The following is a 17,290-nucleotide window of genomic DNA, read 5'->3' as shown; positions in this document are numbered from 1 at the left end:
CCTCGCGCACGCCGCCGCGCGCGCCGTCATAGAGGTACACTGCTCCCACTACTACTACATACTACTACTGCGTGGCGCTGCGCCACGCGCGCTCAGCTGCGCGCGCACCTGCGCCTCGCGCACGCCGCCGCGCGCGCCGTCATAGAGGTACACTGCTCCCACTACTACTACATACTACTACTGCGTGGCGCTGCGCCACGCGCGCTCAGCTGCGCGCGCACCTGCGCCTCGCGCACGCCGCCGCGCGCGCCGTCATAGAGGTACACTGCTCCCACTACTACATCATATTTCACACTGCATTCTCTAGTCTATTAAAAAAATATGCCGCACTAACTCCGCAGCGAACTGGAATACAGTCAAAAATGTAGACGGAGTTTAAATAAAACCGACCTATAGATATACTCACTGTTGTTGTCGAGTTGAAAAACAATTACAAGCACAATAATAAAACTAATAAACAAGTGTTGTTTCGTTACTAGATAGAAGGTTTGAATCCGACACCGGAGGACATCACGAGGGTGCTCGCCGCGAACAACATATCTCACAACAGAGTGGTCGAGATCACCAAGATATCGTTTTCAAAGGTACCTAATATACTGCTACTCATATCAGAACCTCAATCTGTAATTTTAGAGTATTGAATGATGAAATTTAATTTTATCAAAATTCTAACTAAATGTCTGGACTTTCCCCCTTATTCATAGATGTTATTTATCTAAGGATGGAGCATTGCTGTGATAACAAGTTCCTCAGTGCTGACGGCATGGCAGCCTTCGCAGTACGTAGACATAGGACCGTTGTGATTGGCTAATAATAAGATACAATTTGAATCTAGTTGGCTGTCAGATAAACAAAGCTGTGAAACAGACTTGTTATCACAGCAATCCTTAGAAAAATACATTTATGAATGAATGAATACGGGCGTTAGACTTTAAGTTCAAACTATAACCACGTTATAAAGTTTTATTAACGCATCCAATTCCCAGGGCACGTCGAGCATCATCCCAGACTGTCCTCGCGCTTTGTCCTTGCTAAGCGATGTGCCACGAACTCAAATAGCCTGCGGGAGACCACCGGATCGGACAGGTGACTACGTAAAATATTCTGATTAATGAGCGCCCTCTAGTAGCTAGTATAGTAATTGAAAAAATCCATAAACATTTTGTCAATAACGCTATGATAGCGTGTGCTTGTCTTTTTCTTTTCAATATCAGTCCAGAGTCTGAAATACGTCTTTGATGTAACACAGGCATGATGATGTGACATAATCATGATTGTCATGATGTGACAGACTCGCCCCCTATCACATCATGGGACAAAACACACAGGCGAAAATGAATGCCATCCACCTCTGACTTCCCCTTTAGTTATAAAGGCGTGATGTGTGTTTGTTTTACTAAGATGATATTATTGTTGACTAGACATCTCATGGTATACGTGTTTAGCCTCTATCCGCGATCTTAATATTTTTCGTTTTCATTTCATATACTTTTTGTTTTGTTTATTATTTTTCTGGTTTCTTTTTACTATATTATTTTTATTGTGCACTTATTAAAATTACTGCAAATGTATTTTGATTAGTGTAACAATTGTTTGTGAACCCATTAATAAAATATGCTAATTTTATCGATACTTTTTATCAGCCGTGCCGTGCCCAACAGTGGACCAGTTCCAATCCCTGACCCACAGTCGGTTGATGAACAAGAGCCTGCGCAGACCGAAGATCCTTCAGCGTGGGGGAGACGACCGGCCACAGCCAGACACGTACCCTCTGTCAGTCGGCGTCACTGGCGAGGTGAGATTCGATTCCCTACAAAAATACTACTATGGTAGTTCTTTAACATGATCCCTCGTTTCTTAGGCAAGGGTCGGCTTATACTACTGGTGGTAGGTCTCCCATTAGTGAGAGTCCGCCTGGCTAGGTACCACTGCAATGTCTATATCTGCCGCCAAGCAGCAGTGTGAAGTCACTTATGTTCCGGTTTGTATTGTAGCCAGTGTAACTACTGGACATAATGAGACAATATCTCATGTCTCAGGATGGCGAGCGCAGTGGAATACCAAACAATACTTTGTAACTCAAGGTGGTGGGATGGCGTTTCTACTGTTTATGGGCGGTCGTATCGCTTACTATCAGGCGAACGGCAAGCTCGTCTCGTCATGCATTCTGGAGACTAGGAATTAGTGCACCTATTTTCAAAACTAGACTAAGCTATCGACTACAGTTGCTAAACTATGTTCCAGGAGCTATCGGATTTGAGCATGCAGCTTCTGCTACGCGACGGTGTGTTGGTTGACGGCAGTCAGATGGTACAGTTGCAGCTCAACGATTCCATGTTGCTTGAATGAAGTATAGACAAAATTAGAAGATTCTTGTTTCATGCACATACATGCTCCGATAAATCAGTATGATAGCTTGAAAGATGAGACCAGTAAAGATCATTTTCAATAAATACTATCAATCTTAATTTTCGATCTGAACCCAAGAATACGCCTATCAAAATAAGTAATTTGTAAGTATGTAACAATCCTTATTTTTTGCTGGTAGTAGGATATATTTTATATCCGCCTGGATAGCCACCACCGTACACAAGGTGTTAAACCTGCCATAGTGGCCCACCAAGTGTCGCGTTCCGGGATCAGCCTGTGTATATCCGGTTCCAACAGGCCGGCATAATTGTGTCAACTGTCGAGTAATCATTCACGTCACTCGAACTTCTATTGGACCTCACTCCACTTCATATCAAGTGCAGTGAGGTTACTTTGTCGTGCCTATTTTATCATGCCGATTGGTCTATTTCCGGATCGACTTAATTCCCTTAAGATCGTTTATTGAATACCGTAAGTTGCTCGTCAGTTAGTAAGCGCCTGCGAAAAAATCAATAGCAATAATTAAAATTGCAATTTTAAGCTTGTCTGTATAGATTAGGTCTAATATCGCCTACACAGTCCCCAATATCCTGCAGACCGGTACATTACAGTTTCCGGTATTCTGCGTGTCAATAGAAACAGACAAAGCTCTATCAGACTCATACAGACACATATATGAAGAACTTCCTATTTAATGTGATAATATAGTTATGTTTTGTAATTTGTGCGATTTTTCGGAGCGTGTGTGTCTAGTGTTAGATTAAGTGAAATTAATTTGATTTTAGCAATTGTTGATATAATTTATAATTGTTTTATATTTGTAAATAAAGACGTTGTATATGATACTTACATTTTTATTATTGGTTTGTATTATGCTCCTCAAATCGCATGGTCTGCGCTATATCGCACTCTTAATAAAATAATGACTCATTTCAAAATTGTTAATTTGTGGCAGTCGTCGGAAAACTATGTTTTGTATGCTATCTTTTTTTTTAAGTTGCTATAAATTGAGTTTATTAAAGATAGGTGAAATAGTGAAACCTATACCATGAAAAAAATAATGGGAAAAAACTAAAAGGTAGCAAACAGAAATTTGTTTGTTTGACGATTCCCACAAATTGGCAATTTTGGAATGGGTCATTATTTTACTAAGAGTGCGAAATAATCATTTCAGGAATGTTATCAGGTAAATACGCGCCTGCAAAAAACAAAACGCAAATATGGCGGCCGACGTAACCCCGCCTTCGACCGCACGACTAATGCCTGCTAATCTATCGATAAATTTCCCTCTTTATCCACAATTATATCTGATAATATTCGATAAGTTTATCAATTATACAGATAATAGGTTTGCGATAAAAAAACAACACAATTCGTAACTGTGATTTGTGTGGGTTAACATTGTATTTTTATAAAAAAGGTCGGTATATTTTTACACTTTTTTATTACCAACTTAGGCTGTTGCGTGGAGCTTTCATACTGATAAGATAGGTGATGAAGGATTATATTTTATGTTTTGTATATCAAAACAATAATATACCTCAAATTAGATGCTTCGTTGACGTAGATTCCTATCGCATATGTCCATTGCTAGGTGTGACTATAACAGTTGTGATGTCAAATCTTTATTGCGTATGATGTATGCAAGAGCTACATCAATTAGATACAACTCCTTTGTCTGGTTTTATCACTAAACACACGTCCTAAAAGTGTGTAGATACTTGCCAATTTGAGGGACATTGTAAGATTATTACAAATGTAATTTTCGTGTTTTTTGGAAAGATCCCCCACCGCCTCCGCTTTGTTACGCGTTTTTTGATATTAACCTTCTTATTGCAAGCACTTTAGACAGTATCATTAGGATTTTATATTAAAAGGTGTATAAGGAGTTGCTGATAGATAATAATTGTATGCGGCTGGATAGTGAATATCACAATATAAAATATACAATAAAACCCGCCACAGTGGCCCTAACTATGTCGCGTTCTGGGATCAGCATGTGTATAGGTTTCAATAAGGCCGGCATAATTGTTTCTACTGGCAAGGTGTGATCATTTCTCGTCAATCAATACTATCTAGAGCAGTGTTTGCCAACCTTTTTTAAGCCATACCCCACCCAAACATTTCTAAAATTTTTATGCACCCCATACATAACTTTTACCCTTTAAGTTTTAAGAAGAAATCATTATGAAATTGTTATCAAAACATCGTAAGTAAAATTTCAAAACATGTAATGAAAAACTGAAAATTCTGTTTAAATTGCTCCCTAAACTATCAAATTGCCCCTCTAAGGGGCGTGGGCCCCACGTTGGGAAACACTTACCTAGACCCTACTCCACTTATCATCAGGTGTAGCATGTTCACTTTGGCGTGTCCATATAAAACGAGGAAAAAAATATGATGTAATATTTGTATACACATAACAATAAACTTAATTAAGTATTCGACCCTGATAATTATGATAAGGTTAACCCTGCTGTAGGTAAATGCCGAGGTCATAATGCCAATTGTGTTAGGGATGCCATTTCAGCCCTTCATGCGCGAATCGGCTTAGAATTAAATGAATACTATAAGGATTGGTAGGTGTTTATACTTAAGAAGATACAAGTTTCATAGTCTAAGGAGGTCAATTCAAATAACATTTTTTGTATACTATGCTATCTATATCGACTGATAAATTTTTGAGTCATCAAACGGAACAAATTCCTTTGCCCAAATATAATAATAAAAAAAATTATAGCTTACGCAAAACCGACAAAAGCAGTAGCTTTGCTATTGTATTTCGTTTGATTGGGGACCTTTAGACAAGACGCTTTTCTACAATAGTAACGCTAATAGATATGGGAATTATATATCTATTTTGACGATAAGTTTATCGCTAGTATATAGGAAAAAAATCTCCAAGATATGTCATTCCCATATACTTATTTACTCGTTTTTTTTATTAGCGTAACGATTGTACAAAGGCATCTAGTCTAGGCTCCATCAATGTAATCTATACATGTATTAAAACAAAGTCCACTCTTCTGTCTGTTTGTATATTATCGATTTTCTCAAAATCTACCGAACAGATTTTTATGAAATTTGGTATGGAAATAGTTTAAGACCCTGGGAAGGTTATCGGCTACATTCGATCCCGGGAAAACATATAGCGGGACCTTTTCCCCGGAAAACTCCTTGACGCGGGCGAAGCCGCGAGCAAAATAAAAGTTACTAGATTTTACAGCACTCGTAAATATCCTTGTAAACATAAAATTTACTGTAATTTTTTTTGGGTCAAACATATATTACAGGTTTGGGTCTATTTGTTGCCTAATGTCGCCGAATTCGTGCAGTTACTACGTTTACTTTTATAAACATAAATTCCTGGTTGGTTGTCCCAAATCAAAATTTGCAGGAAAGTGTTATTTATCTTTAATTTATACATTTATTCATGGCGCCCCGATTACGATGACGAACTCACAAACACACAACTAATTAATTAGTCGAAGTAAATTTATCAACTAATCAATGTTGATTGAATTGCTACCGAAAAGTTAATGTTATTTTTATAATAATTCTATGAAAAGGATATCGAAATTCATTGTTGTTGTTTTGTTTCCTGTGTGGTGCGTTAGTTGATAGAGACAATCATAACCTAACTTTAGGCTTATGAGTACAAACTCAACTATCGGTTACTGGCTACTGACTTATTATCAGTTTTAACTTATACCTAATAGTAATAGGTACTTCATTGCAATAATACGATCTTGGTACGTTCCCTCAAAATTTACATAATTATCACGTTTGGACATAGATAAGCACAAGCTCACATCTTTATACCATAAGGATTAGGCGAGCCAGAGCCTATATCCATCTTATTATGAGACGGAATGACGCAGTTCGTGCCGTAACAAAAAAAAATCTTCTGTCTCGTGTTTAGTACTGTGACATATACCACTTAAAGGAGTTTAAATGATAGCACCAGTTTCGCTTCCAAGATGGGTTGAATAAGAACACATTGCTTATGTGATTGTTAAATTAAATATCTAACATAATGATACTGAAAACATATTTTTATTGTTAGTAAGTACCATGTAATATTTACTCAAACCCAAATTGTGTAAAAGTTGACGTATGTCAGTGTTTACGGCGAAAGTACAATTTTCCCTACTTCTTTAGGGAATTTTCATGTGATATCCTTAATAACTGTTGATTTATCATCAAATTTATAGTCAGTTCGGCTTGAATTTTTAAAAAAAATATTTTAACTCTCACTCTGCAAATGCTCTCAAGAGGGCTACAAATAAAAATAGTAGGCTACTTAAACCTATAAAGTTTTAATTTCTCAATACTAAAAAACTTTTGTTTGTATGTTCCAGTAAAATGCGTATATTTACGTGTATGAAAAGCCAGGACGAAGATGAAGAGCATTCAGTTGAAATAGACAGACAAATCAAACAATGGATCAAAACTTATAACAGTGTGAGTAGAAATAGCTATCATAAAACCAAAGTAGTTAAGTACCGTATTGAACCGTATTGTATTCAATGATTTAACCAACGACGTAGTTCTATAGTTATATACTGCAATTGCAATTAATAATAATAATAATAATAATAATAAGTAAATTAAACTCTATTTTTATGTGAAAATCGTTTATTTCAAATACGAATACATTTTTGATGTTTACGCCTAGTAGGTACCTACGGCTAGGAAAAATGCTGCCTTTTTAGGTTACCAACAACCAAATTAATAGATTTAAATGCACCTGTGGATTTTTTTTCAGGCAATAAAACTGCTTCTACTAGGCACGGGAGAGAGTGGGAAAACTACCATAATAAAACAGATGAAGATATTACACGTGCAAGGATTCACTGCCAGGTACGATGAAACAGTATGATATATCAAACAGTTACAAATATTCTGAACAGTCAATCTATTTAGTAGAATAAAGCTTTAAGGCGTCACGCAGACGCTGTCAAATTGAGACCAAAACACAGCTCTACTATGAAACTGACAGTTGAAGTTGCTGGAGCAATTTTAATTTCCATAACATATTTCGTAGAAACAAGATAACATCGTCTGTACAGCGCCTTAACTTACGAATGACTTTGCTAGTTGCTTATCTTTACATCCTGGTAACAATGTATATGTAATACGGTAATCAACTTAGCTAGTAGGAAAAGTAGTTGTATTACTTTTCTTAACGATTATCATTTCAGTGAAAGACAGGAAAAGATAAAACACATCAGGTTCAACATACACGAGTCGATATACGAGATAGTCCACAACATGTCCGGGCTGAGCATATCGTTACAGAACCCTAAAAACGTGCAGTCGCAGCAGATTATACTGAAGTGCGGGCCCAACGGTCCACGTGACTATACTGAGGTATCGTGCTCATACAGTTATAACTTCATTTAAAACTACGCGTGGCTATGTGAATTCTTCCTAGCCGAATTTCACCTATGGTGGCCATTCTCAACGGAGATCAGCCAGGTACGCAGGAGATATTATAGTGCACAAGTGTGTGCGCAATAGACAGGTGCACTCTCTGTTCCTTCACTCTTATAGTCCGGTGAGACAGCAATCAGTCATGACCGGAGAGAGGTTAGGTATAGGCCCAACGGCTATATGTGTTTACGTACCTACGTGCTTAGCTAGGTAACCAAGAGCCCACGTGCAAAAAATGCCCCCCAGCGTGATGTGTAATGACTAGTGGCCACCTTAACCGATGCAAGGACACGAGCGGGAGCAAAAGAACAATCCCCAATTTTTCCCACAATCCCAACACAATCCCGATTTACTTTTTGGTGGCTAAGATGCTTTATTAGTTTTTACAGGGTGGTGACCCAAAAGAGGTTCTACTGGGTTTAGAAGCTCCCTGGCCTTGGTGTCCGCAGTGTACTGCACCGTCTGTTCCTGCGGAAGCTATGCACCTAATGCGGAAGTATGTAAGAGGTTTGCTTGTACTAATATCAAAATAATTCCAGGATTATTTTGACCACGTCAGAGCATTATGGAGGGATGGAGGCGTACGGGAGTGCTTCAAAAGATCAAACGAGTACCAACTTATCGACAGTGCAGAATAGTAAGGCATTTAACTGATTCCTAACGCAAAACAGTAAATAAGCATATCCTACACCTCACCCTAATCTTGGCCGTGGTAAATATTGGCCATGAGTCGTTTCGCAGTTTAAATAAAATTCTAGATGTTTGCAGATAAATCCTGAAAATAAAGTTATCAAAACAAGATATAATGAGGACGATAAAATTTTATTAATTTTTCATTTTTGAAACTTCTTACCAAGAAACAAGATAAGTAATGAATAATTTTCAGACCGACTTTAAATATTTTCGGCAGAAATGTTCATCCTATACTATTGGATATTCTTCGTATTTTTGTTCTAATAGGGAAAATTACCTATAATGGACATTATGATTTTTTTAAATAAGGATGTTATTCAAGCGAATACATTATTGAAGATTTATCTATTAGAAACCTACTTATATTCCCGTGCATCTTTTCAGTTTCCTAGACAGGTTAGACCTTGTCGCGAAACACGACTACATGCCCACAGACGCAGACATACTAAGATGTCGACAGAAAACCACGGGCATACAGAAAATAGAGTTTAAAGTGAAAGTGCCCAAATCAATGCACGGCGGTGTGCAGGACTTTTGGATGTTTGACGTGGGAGGACAGAGAGGGGAGAGGAAGAAATGGATACAGGTATAGAACTACGTACTTAATGATGCTGGTGGTAGGATTTATTTTCAAATGAGTTCACAAAATTAGTGTAATTGCTAACTGGTTTGGGCAGGCGCTACATTGTTGTATATCGAAAAAAATGTCTATCTAGCTATCGCTTTTATTATCACTAAGAAATATAAGTTGTTAAACCAGTCTTGACCTTAATTTAAAACTCTAAGGTGTAGCAAAAATACGTATAATATATAAGTATATGGCAGTATTTTGGCGGGAGAACAAGCATAGGAATCTGGGGAGGCACCTACTGGCCTACCCAGATTCCTAGATCAAAATGACCCATCACCATGGCATTGCTGATGTTCATGGGTGGCGGTTACTGCACTCACCATCAAATTAACCTAACGCTCGTTTGTCCCCTATATCATAAAAAGATCGTATCGCTATTACGTTAGTTATTATCATTTCAGGTGTTCGAAGGTATTCACGCTATATGGTTCCTAGTAGCCTGCAGCGACTTCGACCAGACATTAAGAGAAGATGGAACGCAGAACCGGCTGCGGGAGTCACTGAATCTCTTCGAAGACGTGTGGCAGAGCAGGTAAGAATCATGACGGCAATCAGCAAAACAGATTATAAAATTAGTACACTTATAGATAACTTTATTTTTTATTACAATTTTTTTTTGTACTCTGCGATGCAAATTTATTATTGTTATATATCAATACGCATATACGATACTTTATTTTTTTATTTCAAGGTTTTTTTTGTACTATGCGATGCAAATTTATTACTGCTATATTATCCGTTTTTTTGAAACGAGGTTCTCACTCGTTTCGGATATGAATTTGAATTTCAGGTATCTTGTTTATCGTAGATACAAATCTCTTTTACTTAGCGGAACCTCGACGTCCCCCCCCACCTTATGTGAGACAGAATTGTTACCCATCTTTGATTATAAAAATACCAATTTCGAATCATTTGGAAAAAAAAATATCTCTTTTACTGAAGTATTACCACAAAAGCGGCGATACCCTAGTTGGTTGTGGAACGGACTGCTGAGACGAATGTCCGCAGGTTCAAATCCTAAGGGCACACACCTCTGACTTTTCTAAAAATTATGTGTGTATTCTTTGTGAATTATCGCTTGCTTTAATGGTGAAAGAAAACATCGTGAGGAAACCTGCATACCTGAGAAATTCTCTATTAGGAATTTTCGAGGGTGTGTGAAGTCTACCAACCCGCATTAGGCCAGCGTGGTGGACTAAGGCCTATTCCCTCTCAATAGTAGAGGAGGCCCGTGTCCAACAGTGGGACAGTATATAATACAGGGCTAATATTATTATTATTACGACAATACCACTGATACCACAGGCTAACTTCAACTAGATCAACGAACACTAAACCCACGTTCCAGATTCCTCCTGGACGCGGGACTGATCGTGTTCCTGAACAAGCAGGATCTGTTGGAGACAAAAGTGTCGCAGGGGCGCAGTATCGGCGAATACTTTCCGCAGTACCATGAGTACCAGGCCGCCGGCGACGAGTACACCAGGACCAAGCTGTTCATCAGGAGTCTGTTTGCTGTAATATGGCTTTATATTCTACAAGTTACTCGCGGCTTTATTTGCGTTAGATAACTTACTAAGAAACGGATATTAAACAGTATTAGTTATTCAGAATATAATTCCCATTGCATACTTCGCAAGGATACAAAAATATATTATGTCCATCTAAAATGATCCTTTTAGTGTTCCAAAATTTATCCAAATCAATAGCAGTACAGTTGATTCAAACACAATGAGCGTACCGAACTCCAGATCTCGTACGGAGTAGCATCGTTATATAGTCAATATATTTTGATGGCGTCGAATAACATTTATCGTGTCATTTAGATTTAAAAATCAGGTAGTTTTCCACAAGTGGTATTTTATGAAGTAACATATTAGAAAATTATTTTAATTAACGTGCCAGGAGCTGACGAAGCGCAAGTGCGAGCGGCGCAAGCTCGGCGCGTCGGCGGAGCGCTTCGTGGTGCTCGAGGCGTCGCGCCCGCGCGAGTGCTACTTCCACTTCACCACCGCCACCGACACCGACAACGTGCGCACCGTCTTCAGGGACGTGCACCAGATGATACTCACGCACATACTCAACAACATCGGGGTTTATTGACGAATAAATGTATTTCACTCGTTGTGCTTCTTATTTGTACTAATACAACCTTCATGTTAAATGTCAGATTTTACAAGGATGGGCACCGGAAGGGGGGTAAGAGGGGGTGCACCCCACTGTCCTGAACAAATCATAAAAATAATAACTGAATGACAATGGGAACTATACCACAGAAATCTTACAAATACCCGTGCGATTTTTATTTAAAAAAAATAAGGAATGATGTTATGGATTAACTACTATAGTATGTAGATACAGATGTACCTCCCTAAATATAATTTTGGCGGCGCCCATAGATACAAGCGTGAATAAACGCGACCGAATGTGACAGATTCGTTCATCGATCGAGACCGAATGATTGTTCGATTTCTTTACGTACTTAGTTATCTTATAAGGAATACTTGCATGAAGACGTCAGTTTTCTTTGCCGAATTTGAGCTGTTTTGTCCGATCTAATACCACATTCTTAAATCCAGCGTGTAATGGCAGTTTTGCAGATGCTTGGCATATTCATTAAGATTCCCGTGGCTCAATAGTTGTACGCCATTATACGTTTTGTTAATAGTGTCCATATGGATGTTAATGTATTCGTTTTATCAGTAAACCCACGTTGGCTTTAAAAACAATCATTAAGGATTGCTCAGGTGGATTTAGTTTACATTTTAATTTCTCTTATTCTATTGATATATGAACAGGTTGTTATGGTTATGTCGACTGGCGATGGATAATCGATAATCATCTTCACCTTTTGATATCTATGATGCCATCCCCCCCGAGGTAATTCTTGCACGCCCATGCACGGGTGTCATTTGTCGCGGCCCTAGGCACATAGTAAAGTGTGTATACTTCATGGTTGCCAATTCACATTGAGGCCTATAAGGGCACGTGAATATTTCCTGACCTCTTCCCTTCCTCCCATCCTAAGAGGTTTCCTTATCCCTCCCCAAGCTTCCTTCCCAGCTATCCCCTCTCAACTTTCCTCCTGGGCCCTGCAATCTGTAAGACGGGGGATTCCAGTATCCCATTTGCAGGATTCCCACGGTGTTGATTAAAGGCCCATAGGCAAAAAAAAAATTGCCACGATGCCGTTTCCAATCATTGACAATAATTAAAAACATAAAATCTATATTAATCATGACGTCATATCTTATCAAAAAGTCTGTCGTTATAAGTCATTCTCGTACTTAATGTATGCGTTAACAATTGTAGAAAGGCTTCTAGAATACAGCTGGACGCCATTTCACTTACCAACAGGTGCAGTGGAGAAACTGCCAAGGCCGCAGAACACAAAAACCTGATACATTTATACCTAGTTTCAAATTGTATAAAACCATGATGAAAGATAAATATTGACATTCATTTAGTCATTTTCTGTTATTTCTGGCTTCAACGTCGGCAATATTTATTAAAATCGGTAAACATCTGATCACACAAAACTGGCCAACAAATTAAATGTCTGCGGATAGCGCTGTTGACATTTGGTGCTTACATTAATTCATTTTCATTGTGTTTTATCCTTATTGAAAAGTCTTTATCGTAATGAAAGGTTTACGTACTGTTGGACATGATTCTTATAAGTCTAGAAACCCATGATTTCGCCGCTATTATGGGCAGTCGAAGGTCATTGCTCATCATCATAAGTATTTATTCACACGTACCTACCGGCAATTTCGAAAAAATACTGCGCTTGCTTACCTACTTCAAAATTCGTTCAGACAGCCAATATAAATGCACAAACATGTGCTGCCACCTACTTAAGATTGTATTTGACATCATAAACGACTGGTTTGCAAAGAATAATATTTATTATTTAGTAATCTGAGGGTTCGTTACATAGCCAACGTTTACGACGAAAGTTCTGTCATCTGGTGGTGCAATCGGAATATTTTACCATACTAATACAGAGAAGTTAGTAAGCGGCGATAGCCTAGTTGGGTGTGGAACGGACTGCCAAGACGAATGTCCGCAGGTTCAAATCCCAAGGGCACACACGTCTGACTTTAGAAATCATGTGTGTATTCTTTGTGAATTTATCGTTCGCTTTAACGGTGAAGGAAAACATCGTGAGGAAACCTGCACATCTGAGAAGTTCTCTATAGAAATTTCGAAGATGTGTGAAGTCTACCAATCCGCACTAGGCCAGCGTGGTGGACTAAGGCCTAATCCTTCTCAGTAGTAGAGGAGGCCCGTGCTCAGCAGTGGGCAAGTATATAATATAGGGCTGATATTATTATTATTAATACAGAGAAGTGAAAATAATACTTCATTTGTTGATAATTTATTGTATATTTGGATGCTCCAACAATAAAAAATCGTTCCAAAGAATAGTAGGTACACACTTATGTTTAACGGTTATGTGAAAATCGATAAAAACTAGAACATATGAATATAATAACTATGGACCTACTTAATAATTACTTTTGTTGAATAAGTAGTTTTGACGTCAAAGAAACAAATGCCATGCAGTCCTGAAAAGGACTTTGTCAATAATCAGGCCATTTATTCGACCTTCATCACACAATCACCACGTCCTCATCCACTCTTCGCCGTCTTCTTCGGCAGGAGCTGCGGGTTGATCGCGGGCAGCACGCCTCCCTGTGATATCGTCACTCCTGACAGCATCTTGCTTAACTCCTCATCATTCCGTATCGCGAAGAGGATGTGACGCGGTATCACTCTGGTCTTCTTGTTATCCCTAGCAGCTTCTGCTGCCAGTTCCAGTATCTCGGCGGATAGGTATTCCAAGGCAGCTGCTAGGTAGATAGGTGCGCCGCTTCCGATCCTCGGTGCGAAGTTCCCGTTTCTGAGGATCTTGTGAATCCTTCCCACTGGGAACTGGAGACCCGCTCGGGATGATCTGGTCTTGTTTTTTTTCTTTAACGGTCTTGTAGACATGGTGACTGCACAACTTCGATGAGAATTGTAGTGGCTTAAGGGTTTTGGAGTGTCAACACTAGTGCTGGGTGAGTGATGAATTTATAAAACGGGCCAATCAATGAAGACCCACTTATTGGTGAGTTAAAAAGTACTTGTAGGTAGTTCTAATTTATTCATTTGTTTTAAGCGTGACTAAGTATTCGTACACGGGCTAAAAATATTATGATTAAGTGCCTGTATCAGTAAACATTTATTTGGTCAACTAAATGTGCGCAATTATCTTAATGATATATTATCTTAACGATAAACACTTTTTAAATATTATATTTTTTCAAATACATACATGGAGGTTGCAGTTAATTAAAAATTATATTAGTTACTTAAGTATTAGGTTATATATTCTATTTATCTTAATTTAGTTATCAAAATCTTTTTATACTTACTTATTCTTTCACCATCATTTATGTTCATCATATAATTATTATGAATTTAACCGTAGTATCTAGTAGGTACTATTCTCTGCTTTTTCTACAAAACCAAAATCTCTCCCTGTAATATTTTGATAAAAAATTAACCTATACGAGTTAAGGAGCATAAGTTATTAGATATTATTACAAGTTTAAATTCTGTAGGGACAAGTTACGAAACTATAACTACTTAGGGACTTTGTCGTCAAGAAACAGAACAACTGCAGCTCTGAAAAGAGCTTTGTCATGCATAGATCTCTTCATTCATTAACAAAAAAAAAATAATCCGTCATTGTTCTAGACTCTTGATTGCTCTTTCGAATCTCAAAAAGAACTTTTATCCTAAGCTCTTTCTCCTCTAACACGGCGCGCCAACTGGATATCTTTAGGCATAATAGTCACTCGTTTTGCGTGTATAGCGCATAAGTTCGTATCCTCAAACAGGCCGACTAAATACGCTTCACTCGCCTCTTGTAAAGCCATGACTGCTGAACTCTGGAAACGCAAATCCGTCTTGAAATCCTGAGCGATTTCTCGCACCAGTCGTTGGAAAGGGAGTTTCCTTATCAATAACTCTGTACTCTTCTGGTATCGGCGGATTTCTCGTAACGCGACGGTTCCTGGGCGGTATCTGTGCGGTTTCTTCACGCCTCCTGTGGCGGGGGCGCTCTTCCTAGCCGCCTTTGTGGCGAGCTGCTTGCGCGGTGCTTTACCGCCTGTCGATTTTCGTGCGGTTTGCTTTGTGCGCGCCATCTCACTGCCGTGATTAGCTTTGGATGAAGCTATTTTTATAGACGTATCCCCACTATTTTTACGGATTCTGATGGTTTTATTGGTGGATGATTTCTCGGTACGTAGTACCCACCTAATAAGAGTTAATGTTTAGGTGCACTATATTACGATATTTTTATAGAGAAGGTAAACGAACGAGCGTTAATATATCAGAGGGTACGCGCCTAGGAAAGAATTCTAATTTAAGACCAATGGGTACAGAAGCCCCTGCGCTGAAGGACTCTCAGCGTCAACGGCAACTCATGCTACCTTCCATCCCGAGTCACCACGATGTGCTAGACACGCAAAAATTAACGGTGGACAGGCCCCTGCCGCTCACCGGCGACCCCGACCTATTAGTCCCTGACCCCTATTAATCACCTATTATTCGGGGTAACCCTGGGGAATTCTCCAAACGCGCCCAATCCACAGGGTGGGTGACGCCAGTCTAGTCCACACGACAACTACGTCTCCTTAGATGGCGAGAGGAATCCTCAATTGGGTAATGTGTTCATTTTTATACATTGTTTATTGCACTATTATGAAAACTACTTAGTAAGTAGGTACATACATTGTTTATTTTCACTTCAAATAAAACATTAGTTTTAACGTAAGTCGAGAGAAACAAAAGTTATGCGGCTCTAAAAAGAGCCTTTGTCAACCAAAAAGAAAAAAAAAACTTAAATCACAAAAAATAATTTATTTAACCTCCAAAGCCGTATAACGTTCTTCCCTGCCTCTTGAGGGCATAGACAACATCCATAGCCGTCACAGTTTTTCTCTTCGCGTGTTCTGTATATGTGACTGCATCTCGGATTACATTTTCTAAGAAAACTTTAAGTACTCCTCTGGTCTCTTCGTAGATGAGCCCAGATATTCTTTTGACTCCGCCTCTTCTTGCTAGTCTTCTGATCGCGGGCTTGGTGATTCCCTGGATGTTGTCTCGTAGTACTTTTCTGTGACGTTTAGCTCCCCCCTTTCCCAAGCCTTTGCCTCCTTTCCCGCGACCGGTCATCTTGGTTGTCGGTGGTGTTATGACAACGGGCGGGCGATTCGCTGGCTTTTATAGACCTGTTGCGTTATTTTGGTGTTGGATACTTTTGTGGGTAGTTTGATATTGAACTTTTTTTATAGCCATTGAAGGCAGATGAGCTAACGGCCCTACTAATGGTAAGTGGTTACCGTCGTAATGGATGTAGGCAATGTCAAATCACTGTCTACCTTAAAATACTTATTTTAAACCTCGTTTCTTGAAGAACAACCTTGAGGAAACACGGCGTGAAGAAATACATTCCAGAGTGCATAAGTGGGAGGTAATAATGATCTCTGGAAATGCAGTGCTGGCGGTAGGCGTTTCCAGATGGAATTAATGAACGTTTCTCCGAGATTACGTAGTCCGAAGGTATAAACAGTTTATTTGTAATGTGGGATGACTTTATGGAACGAAACATCATGTGTAGGTTTTTTATCAGTCTAGTAATTTTTTTGGAATACCTAATTTAACTGACTTATAAATTATAATATCTGTTATAATATAAGTACCTATGCATGGTAAGTAATGCCATTCAGTCCTGAAAACGGGTTGTGACTAGATGATTCTGCGAAACTTATAAAATTAGTAGATCGTTTTATCTAAAAAAAAATTGTATTACCGTAAATTGTTTTCATTTAATATAGTCCAATAGTAAGTTCTTACTCGTACTTAAATTCTAATTAATCTATTGGACCCGGCAGATATTGTTCTACCCCAGACCGCATTTTATGCTTACCTTTCACCTTATGATTCAAGCTAGAAATATGTCACTAAACAAATATATTCATTGAAACCGGTTTGCTGTTTTCGAAGATTAGCGTGTAGGTACGAAAAAAATATTTTATACAAAAATATGCAAAACAATTACAAATAATTTCCTATTCCAATTGGCTGATTAAACTAAATAAG

General features: G+C 38.6%; 4 protein-coding genes and 1 long non-coding RNA gene across 5 annotated transcripts; 2 read left to right on the top strand and 3 right to left on the bottom strand.

The window, feature by feature from the left end:
* Positions 1 to 279: 279 nt before the first annotated feature.
* Positions 280 to 3,200, top strand: LOC115449249. Its single transcript, XR_005112516.1, has 4 exons — positions 280 to 584; positions 987 to 1,086; positions 1,644 to 1,795; positions 2,245 to 3,200. It is a non-coding gene; the product is annotated as an uncharacterized LOC115449249 (long non-coding RNA).
* Positions 3,201 to 3,679: 479 nt separating this feature from the next.
* On the top strand, positions 3,680 to 11,255 carry LOC115449266 (guanine nucleotide-binding protein G(f) subunit alpha). Its single transcript, XM_030177041.2, has 9 exons — positions 3,680 to 3,790; positions 6,732 to 6,834; positions 7,139 to 7,233; positions 7,575 to 7,743; positions 8,346 to 8,443; positions 8,884 to 9,085; positions 9,532 to 9,662; positions 10,479 to 10,647; positions 11,036 to 11,255. The coding sequence occupies exons 2-9, from the start codon at positions 6,736 to 6,738 to the stop codon at positions 11,231 to 11,233; spliced, it is 1,161 nt and encodes a 386-aa protein (XP_030032901.1). The 5' UTR covers positions 3,680 to 3,790; positions 6,732 to 6,735; the 3' UTR covers positions 11,234 to 11,255.
* A 2,439-nt stretch (positions 11,256 to 13,694) lies between these two features.
* LOC115449272 (histone H2A-beta, sperm) lies at positions 13,695 to 14,292 on the bottom strand. The gene has a single exon (XM_030177047.2). The coding sequence runs from the start codon at positions 14,126 to 14,128 to the stop codon at positions 13,766 to 13,768; it is 363 nt and encodes a 120-aa protein (XP_030032907.1). The 5' UTR covers positions 14,129 to 14,292; the 3' UTR covers positions 13,695 to 13,765.
* A 507-nt stretch (positions 14,293 to 14,799) lies between these two features.
* LOC115449267 (histone H3) lies at positions 14,800 to 15,365 on the bottom strand. Its single transcript, XM_030177042.2, has one exon. The coding sequence runs from the start codon at positions 15,328 to 15,330 to the stop codon at positions 14,920 to 14,922; it is 411 nt and encodes a 136-aa protein (XP_030032902.1). The 5' UTR covers positions 15,331 to 15,365; the 3' UTR covers positions 14,800 to 14,919.
* A 617-nt stretch (positions 15,366 to 15,982) lies between these two features.
* LOC115449269 (histone H4) lies at positions 15,983 to 16,405 on the bottom strand. The gene has a single exon (XM_030177044.2). It carries the CDS (start codon positions 16,361 to 16,363, stop codon positions 16,052 to 16,054), a length of 312 nt encoding a protein of 103 aa, XP_030032904.1. The 5' UTR covers positions 16,364 to 16,405; the 3' UTR covers positions 15,983 to 16,051.
* Between the last annotated feature and the right edge of the window lie 885 nt (positions 16,406 to 17,290).

The sequence above is a fragment of the Manduca sexta genome, chromosome 18, assembly GCF_014839805.1.
Source record: "Manduca sexta isolate Smith_Timp_Sample1 chromosome 18, JHU_Msex_v1.0, whole genome shotgun sequence".
Taxonomy (NCBI): Eukaryota; Metazoa; Arthropoda; class Insecta; order Lepidoptera; family Sphingidae; genus Manduca; species Manduca sexta.
The sequence above is the reverse complement of the archived record's forward strand: the minus strand, read 5'-3'. Positions and strand labels throughout refer to the sequence as shown.